Here is an 8906-nt window from a genome sequence, read left to right as displayed (position 1 = left end):
TTCCTCATCTCCCTTGTGGAGGGCCGGGAGACATGTAGTACAATACACTAAGGAGCATGTTCTACACGGGGTCCCAGCAGCTTCCAGTGGCGCCTCTATAGCATATATGCCTCAGCTCCACACAATACAATACAAAGTGTTTAAACTTTATTTACACGTCCACAGTCTTCAACCGCTCCGGTTATTCCTTCCAGGGCAGGTGACGCAAGGCCCAACCGCTCTCCGTTGCCGTGGAGACGTGTAACTGTGGCATCCCTGTGCTGATTGGTTGCTGCTACAAACGTCTAATCATAATTCGTTTCTATTGGTCGAAGTCTTTTGATCCGCAATGATTATTGGTCGGACGGGAATTTGCCACATCCCGGAACTAAAAGTCGCGCAGGAGACAAGAGAAGCTTATCTGTAGTCGGGCGGTAGAGCGTGCACGTCCGTAGGTGAGCTTCCCGTATGTAATGGCTGGACTATTAGTATTGTCATGGAGTATATATCTCCGAGCCCATTGTGTGCAGGGGGAGACTGGTCCAGTATATGCAGCAAAGCTTGTGAGCTCATGTGTCTATGTATTGTAAGGCACGTCTACCTTGTCAGAGAGTCGGATTTGTTGCAGTCTCTGATTGAAGTGGGGTCCGGCTGACTATAATGGGGTGCAGCGCTCGTATCAGGGGGGGGGGGGCGCTCTGTATCTCCTGGGCACAAGGATTTATTCTATTCTGCGCTATTCCTAATGGATTTCTTCTTTGTTTTATCTGATATGTGAGGAGAGCAAATAGTTGAAGTGATTAAAATAGTTTTTATTTCTGTACATAATGATGCATTTTAAGTAGGAAAAGGACTTTTCTGGATTCCTTTGTATGATGGATGACCGCTCCCCTGCCATTCTGATGTCCTGTGTTCTCTTGCTGTGTGTACTATTACTGCACAGTGGTTTGTTGTCATGTGTGTTTCTATCTAGTAGTGGCTTCTAGTCACTAACCGGCTCCCTCAGGTACAGAACTCCATGACAGCTTCTTGCAGACATGACTCCTCGCTGCAGAAATGGCCTCAGATGTCTTTGGCTCTTAGCTGAACATCTCCTGCTCTCTGCTGTAAGGAGAGGCTTTGGGAACTGTCTCACACAATTACCACAGTCATGGCATCTAGATCTATGAGTAAGTGTCCCTGGTTTAGCCATGCTTGATTTATATGGTAGATTTCCTTCAAGCACTTGCCTCCCAGTGCTTCCATGTACTCCTCCTTTAGGCCACTATTCCTGGAATTGAAAGATAACAGCAGTGCAATAACATCATCCTTCAATTCATGGAAGTGACAAATATTGCTTTCATAATCAGTGGAATCTTACATTTCTTATTTTTCCATGGGAGTATCTTTCTTTTTATATTTCTTTTGGAGTAGTTCTTTTTGAGACCCTTTTTTCTCATCCTTTTTGTATGTTAAATGTCTTGCTTTTCTTTTCACAGATTTAGTCAGTTTAATATGGAGGACCTGGAAGAAGAAAATTTTACACTTTCAATGTAAGGCCATGGAGGAAAGCAAAATGTAACATTGTGATAGTGACTGAAATTATAGAGAATGTCTCAAATGGGTTTATCAGAGGAAATAGACCTAATGACTTATCCTTGGGGCTCTTTCACATTGGCTTTTTTTTCATATCTGTTTTTCAGTGATTTCCACGGATTCCTTGCAAAGCTTTTATTTTCACTGATCCATTGTCCGTAGGAAAAATAATAATACATGTCCTATTTGTTTTCCCGTATGTGAATCACATGATGCAATAGAAGTTTATGGGTCCGCAAAAATAAAAACTGATGAAACATCCATTTTTTTTTTCACTTATGAGGCTGAAAAGCCAGATGTGATGTTTTCAAAGCAGTATTAATCCTTCATTTTTTTTTTTATTCTTGCGGTCACAGAGACAAAACACTTTAAATGCACAACTGAAGCTGATCACTAACGCTAAAGTGAAAAAGCTCTTAAGCTGGATTCACACTGTCGGTGATCAGTGGTCACAAAATGTGAAATGTGCCATGTCATGGACTGACCGCACTCCTGGGAATGGTTAGGGCTGTTGACCTGAAATCCCATAAGATTTTTTAAAGATTATATTAAAAAAAGGTGTTTATGGTCCTTTTTCCAGTAACAAAATACCTTTTAATAGGTGATCACTGGGGGGTGCCACAACCAGAGCCTTGCAATCAGTTGTTTAAGATTTTACTACTAAGGATTATTGATTTTTTTTTTTTTTTTTTTTTTTTTTTTTAGTAGGTTATCTACATCGGATTAGTGGGCCTACCGGCGCAGAGCTGGCATTTCTGAAATCGTCCCAGCCAAAAACTGCAGCTCGGCTCCAATTCGCTTCAATAATAGCCCAGCCATAGTTTTCAATATTGGGGTAGAACTAGGTCCACTGTAGCATCAATTTAATTTCTTTTGTCCGTTTTACCCTGGTTGGTTGGTTGTTTGTTTTGGTCATCCAACTTTTTCTTTGCATTTCAGATCATCCCCAAAAGATGCAGAATTCGACTGTGTGATTGGACACCTGGAGGATATCATAATGGGTAAATTAGAAAATATTCACACACTTCATATAATGTTGTAGGGCATTATAGTGCATGGAGCAATGAAGCATTTGCCATAAAAAAGGTTTCTCTACAGTGTGACTAAGCTTTTGAAAGGGATTAAACTAAAATGTTTCCTTGTCCGGATAATTTTCCTTCAGTTTTGTCTCTCAGAAGAGGAAGAGAAATGGTTTCTAGTGACTTTCAAGCATGATAAATCAGGGACACTTACAGATGGATGCAAACACTGACTGTGGTTATCTACTTATGTTTGTTCTCTATGGCCTCCTCCTTCTAAAATCAAATATAAGAATATAACCACAGTCACTGTGCTGGATCTATAAGTAAATGTCCATTGTTTATCGTGATTAATTTTGAGGGTAGATTTCTGCGGTCATATTACTTGCTAGGAGAGACAGTGGAGTCAAATGAATTAACAGTAGTAAGGTAAATGTACAGAGAAATTAATGTTCTTTTATTCCATTTTTATATAAAGATGATGTGTTCCAAGTACTACAGAGAAATTTTATGGAAAAGTATTATCAGGAGTTTGAAGATACTGAAGAAAACAAACTTACATACACACCAATATTTAATGAATATGTAAGTAAATTAGTTTGTGAGTACATAACAGGTGGGGGTAGTTTATGTGGTCACTTAACTTTTTCTTGTAAGGTGTTACATTTCTAGTAGACTTTCCTAATCTCTCTTTTTTTTTTTTTTTTTTTTATAGATCAGTTTAGTGGAGAAGTTTATTGAAGAACAGTTAATTGAGCGGATACCAACATTTAACATGAGCGCCTTCATCTCCTCACTACAGTAAGTCTTCTGTAGATAATGTGTAAACAGGATTTTCAATAGAAAATCAATCTAAAACTGTGTAAACCCCCCCGTGACCTCATCAGAGGGTGGTGATCAGTTGCTATGGCAGCCTACAGTCTCATGGAGACTTGCCATCTGTAACGATCTCTCTGATGGGCTATCAGATATCAGCAGGAAAATTGCTATATACTGAAATACACTTGTATTGCAGTATATAATATTTGCAATCAGACTCTGCAAGGTTAAAGTACCCTGGAGGGTCTGAAATAATGGTAAAAAAAAGTGTAACTCGCCCTCCTTTCCCTAGATCACATATAAAATAAAAATAAACTGTAAAAATCATAAACATGATGGGTATCGCCATGTCCCCAAATGCCCATTTTGTCAAAATATAAAAAATATCATTCCCAGCTGTGAACACCGTGACGGAAAATAGCGCCCAAATGTCCGAATCGCAACTTTTTTTCCATCCATGAATATTTTAAATTAAAAAATGATCAAACAGTCATGTAGGTCCCAAATTGATATGTTTATAGGTCAACACATACCGCAAAAAATGGCACCATGCATAGGTCCGTACACCAAAGTTTGGAAAAGTTATTGGCCTCAGAAATTGGCAAAAATGGAAATCTTTGAAAAAATCTAAAACGTAATAACAGCTATATAAATTTGATATCCCTGTGATCATACCGACCAAAAGAATAATGAGAGTGTCATTTGGAGTGTAGAATCAAATGCGTAAAAACAGAGCCCACAAGAAAACGCCTCAAATGTGTTTTTTTTTTTTTTTTTTTTTTTTGTCAATTTCACTGCACTTGTAATTTTTTTCCAGCTTTCCAGTACATTGCATGGAATATTAAATGGTGCCACTAAAAATTACAATCTGTCCCGCAGATAACAAGCCCATATACATCTCTGTAAACGTAAAAATAAAAGTTTGGAATGAGGGGAGTAAAAAACAGAAAAACAAGAAAGGGTCGAGTCCTGTAAGAGTTAAAAAAAAAAAAAAAAAAGTGCCTTTGCTAGACATGAGAAGTTGGGGCCAATGATTCTATAGACATTAGTCACAAAAATTAACAATGGAAGTCAGGGGTTTGTAGAGTTATATAGATGTTGCAGAAGATTATTACATTATTATTTATGATTAAATGTGGACTTTTTGGGGGAAAAAATTGGACATTCTCTCAAAATAAGTTCTAGTCATTTTTTTTCTGCAGCATAAAAACATAAGATCCCGTCTTATCTTTGGACAATGGTATTGAGAATTTTCTCTCTGGCCTGCACTATTCTGGAGTACCCGCTTTATTAGGCTATAAGACTTTTTAATGATTTCATAATTATAGCTGAATGTCTCTTTATTCCTCAAGTTTGCTCAGGTATTAATTTATATGTATGCACTTGAATAATGGCATTATTTTTGTTGTATTTATAAAAGTTTTAATGCTTCGTTGGCAGATCCCATCGTCAGGAAATGGCCGGGGACATATTTGATATGTTGCTGACTTTTACAGATTTCCTGGCTTTTAAGGAAATGTTTCTTGACTACAAAGCTGTAAGTACCACAGGAGTCGTATATAACTATATAACGAACATTAACTGAATGTCTGCTTTATGTTGACTTTTTTTATGCGTCCTCTCACTTTTAAGGAGGTTATGGCTTTGTGCTTTAGGTGCGATTTTTCAAATTTTCATAAAAAACGGGTTTTGTTTTTACAGCGTTCACCAAGTGGGTCCAATAATGTTTCTAATTTATTGTACAGATTTGTTAAGGACGTGGCGATACCAAATATGTGGGGTTCGTTCATGATTTTGTGTATTTTGTACTTGATTTGGTATGTTTAGGGAATGTTTTTTTTTTTTTTTTTTTTTTTTTTTAACAGGTTGTTCTGATCTCCTGTTCAAGCTCTTATTTCTATAACAGTGTAATACAGATGTACATATTGTACATCTTGTACATACTTTGGCCATGAGCTTTGTCAGGCATTGTAACGTTACATACCAGGACCTATTGTGATGAGATGATATTTTAAACTTTAATGCCTTAAGGACTACGCTACATCTTCATACACTAAAACTTCACTTTTATTATTCACCAATTTAAGATCAAATGTTCTCATACCATACTATCAGTTAGATGTTTTATATGTTACTTCCAGATGTACAGTGTGTTAACAGCTAGGGCCTGCTAGGAGGCAGGACCTCTTTTGCGGAGCAGATCGCGCAGCCCCAGGGCAGACCCTGGGGCTGCCAACGGAACCACAGACCCCCTTGCTAAGTGCCGCTGGGGGTCCAAATCAGTACATATGGCCCATACATGCCACGGTCAACAGTATACATTATAGTTGGCTCCTGCAGCTTCTAGCATCCAATGTAGGTAAGGGGTTAAAGGAGTTATTCTTTTCAGTATACCCTTGTCATCTTCACAGGTTCCCAGAGCCCCTTATTATCAGTATGAGTTTGGAAAGCAGTCGGCCATCGTTAAGTAGTATATGTAATATTGAGAAATCTACACTCACTAGTTATTTTCGTTTTGCTTTTTCTAACTTGTACCACCGTCGGTGAATAAACATTGCCTCCTCTGGAAAGTGCTGCCACTAACCTACATTTATTTTTCTCTTTAGGAAAAAGAAGGAAGAGGTCTTGATCTTAGTGGGGGTTTAGTGGTGACACCGATATTCAACTCTTCAGTTTCCTCCTCCTCCTAGAGACAATCCACTATGTGGTGTGTGTAATTCTCAACAATTTTATCATGAGTCACCATTTTTCATACCAGCCTTTCAATGGGTTTTCCTAAAATTTCCCAGGAACCAGCTACCATCATCATATGAAGTATTAAGAGGATTACAATGTGTCTTTCAAAAACTTTTCCTATAAATGTTTCTGAACTCTTTGACTTTCTGGAAATGTTACATATATAGTCAGTTATTGTGTTTGTACATATTTTATGTATCAATTTTGTTACTGGAAGAATTTGTTGCCGTCAGTAATAGTGAGCGTTTCTATAACCAGTTTAATCAAATGTACAATAGGCAGTGGTTATCAGATATTACCTGCTAAACAGGAATATCCGATATTACATACATAGAGACAGGGACTGAAAAGTACTGTAGCCAGAATAAATGTTTTCCATTGTTCCGTTTTGACGTGGCCAACTAAAGATCTTCACATTGCAGCAATCTGCCAAGTCTTGTGGATGCAGCAAATTCCTGTAATATCTAAGAACCACCAGAAAGCAGCCAGATTCAGCAGTAGTATAAGGGTCCCATTTTTCTCATGACTAAATCATAAATGTTAAATCATTACTGTTCCACTTGAAGTGTAAACATACGATTCTGCAATATAACATGGCACAATGCAATTACAAGGGCCAATGACCAGTCTTCTACTGTACATCCAGTGTATTTTGAGTTACTGAAACGACTTGTTGTGTATTGTCCTATTTAAGGGGTTTTCTTTTTATAATTAAATATCAAGAAAAAAAAAGTTGGACTCTCTTATTAATGCAATACTGTATATGCACATAGCAAACACTGTATAACTAGATCTTCCCTTCTGTGAAAGGTTTGTGTTGTGCACTGGCTTTTACTGGCCCATAAAAATATCAGCGCATTCTTTTCATAGAATACTTCATATATACCAAAACCCCACTCTTGATATGTGTGTGTGACATATTAGTAATAGTATCACAGCCAGGAGATTTCCTTCCACATTATATTTATGCCCTAAATACTTTGGCCATGAGCTGAGTCTGGCATTGTAACTTTACCAAGAAAAATGCCCTGAGGGCTACGCTACATCTTCATACACTACACTTTACTTTTATTATTCACCAATTAAGATCAAATGTTTTCATACATGAAGCTATCCGTTAGATGTTTGATATTTTACCTCTATTCTCTGTCGGTGAATTCAGTGATTCTATCACCTAGTAACAGCAATGGTATTTGATATCTCCAGAGGTGTAGCAACTCTAATGTAACAATAAATCCCTCTACTTTTCCAAACAATAAGCTGTTCTGTTATTGGTTACATAGTTTCTTTTCTTTTATCCCCTATGAGCTTAGTGGCTTAATGCAAGTCTCACCGTATATTTTCCAGCTTCTAATAACACTCACTCTCCCTATAGTTGACTCTCATTCAGGGTGGGGGGCATGTAATTTTTAACAGAGGATGAGGAGTGATTTAGTATGGAGAGACAGTATAGGGTAGGGTTGCTTGATGCATTGAAATATCGGTACTTGTGTGATACTTTTTAAAGTCAGAATGCTTCAATACCAGGTTTGTGTTACTTGCGGCACTGGAAGACTTCTACTGTTATACAGACTCCTTGTATCTGTCTGCAGAGGATTCCCATAGAGCAGACATCGGGCAGGAAATCCTTTTGAGAGATGTCAGGTTAGCGGCAGAGCAGGGGCCATGTCATCAGGGATATATCACCATCTGTCCATATATGGTCTCTCTACATCGCCCAGGGCTTCCCCAGACACAAGGCTCTAAATTATGCAATTAAATAATTTTTGTCCCAGCCCGGGATTTGAACCCACAACCTCCACACTTCACCTGCCATGGAGAGACAGTACGGAGCCTCTGGCTTTAAATGGGAGGATTTTGTGTAACTAAGAGCTTCACTGTGACACCGGCTTAATGCACTTGTTTATAGAGATGCATCTTCTCAGATCTCGCTCTTTATATCCTGACATTTTTTTAAGCATATAATACAGTAAAATGACATTAATAAAAAAAAAAATGTGCAAGACAAAACATAAGGGCTCATTCAGTTCAGTATCCCTTTTTTTTTTTTTTTTTTTTACATCCGAACGCCATCCGTTTTTTCACATATCAGCTTTTTTTGCACGGGTTTCTAATCTACTTCTTGTCCTGCTCAGTTGATTGCCTAGCAACATTTGAGAGAGGACAGAAAAAAAAAAAAAAAAAAAAAAAAAAAAAAAAGAAGGGCGTTTTTGATATCCGTACACTAAATGAGCCCTAAATTATACTATTTTACATCAACATTACCAGGACAACCTTTAAAACACATATACTACACTGTCAAGGCACTAAAGCTTCTCCTGGCAAATCACTGGTGACAGTTACTGGCTGAGCCCCATCCCCAGACATTTGCATTGCATTTCTAAATGCAATGTAAACGCCCCATGTGACCCTACCCTAAACATTCAGATAACACTTTCTTTTCTTGGAAGTATCATATCGGAATCGACTTCAAGTGATACTTTTCCGGGTATCGTATTGCACTCAGTACCCATCCACTTCACCTCTGGTGAGGAAAATTTTTTGTCAAAAACACTTTCGGAACAGAAAATGCCATAACTCTGAAAACGAGCAGAACAATGCCTACTTTGTGCTGCTTGTCCTTTTCTTTCCAAAAGGGGGAAATCATATAATAATTTTGTAAAATCACGATAACTTTAGTTACGCTTTAATAGTAGCTATAGATTCTGCTGTGGTCAGTCTGTGACATACTCGCCACACGGCTGTAGATGGCATCAGTGATATATGATGTAAGGAGTC

The 8906-nt window shown here is 37.9% G+C and overlaps 1 protein-coding gene across 2 annotated transcripts; it reads left to right on the top strand.

The window, feature by feature from the left end:
- Positions 1-261: 261 nt before the first annotated feature.
- Positions 262-6459, top strand: ARL2BP (ARF like GTPase 2 binding protein). 2 transcript variants are annotated; one of them, XM_072117587.1, is made up of 7 exons: positions 262-445; positions 1458-1511; positions 2494-2555; positions 3052-3158; positions 3289-3374; positions 4833-4929; positions 5999-6459. In XM_072117587.1, the coding sequence occupies exons 2-7, from the start codon at positions 1474-1476 to the stop codon at positions 6080-6082; spliced, it is 474 nt and encodes a 157-aa protein (XP_071973688.1). In that variant the 5' UTR covers positions 262-445; positions 1458-1473; the 3' UTR covers positions 6083-6459. The 2 variants fall into 2 exon arrangements, with proteins under 2 accessions (XP_071973688.1, XP_071973687.1); XM_072117586.1 differs by having other exon boundaries at positions 264-434.
- The last annotated feature ends 2447 nt before the right edge of the window (positions 6460-8906 follow it).

The sequence above is a fragment of the Engystomops pustulosus genome, chromosome 7 (genome assembly GCF_040894005.1).
Source record: "Engystomops pustulosus chromosome 7, aEngPut4.maternal, whole genome shotgun sequence".
NCBI lineage: Eukaryota > Metazoa > Chordata > Amphibia > Anura > Leptodactylidae > Engystomops > Engystomops pustulosus.
The sequence above is the reverse complement of the archived record's forward strand: the minus strand, read 5'-3'. Positions and strand labels throughout refer to the sequence as shown.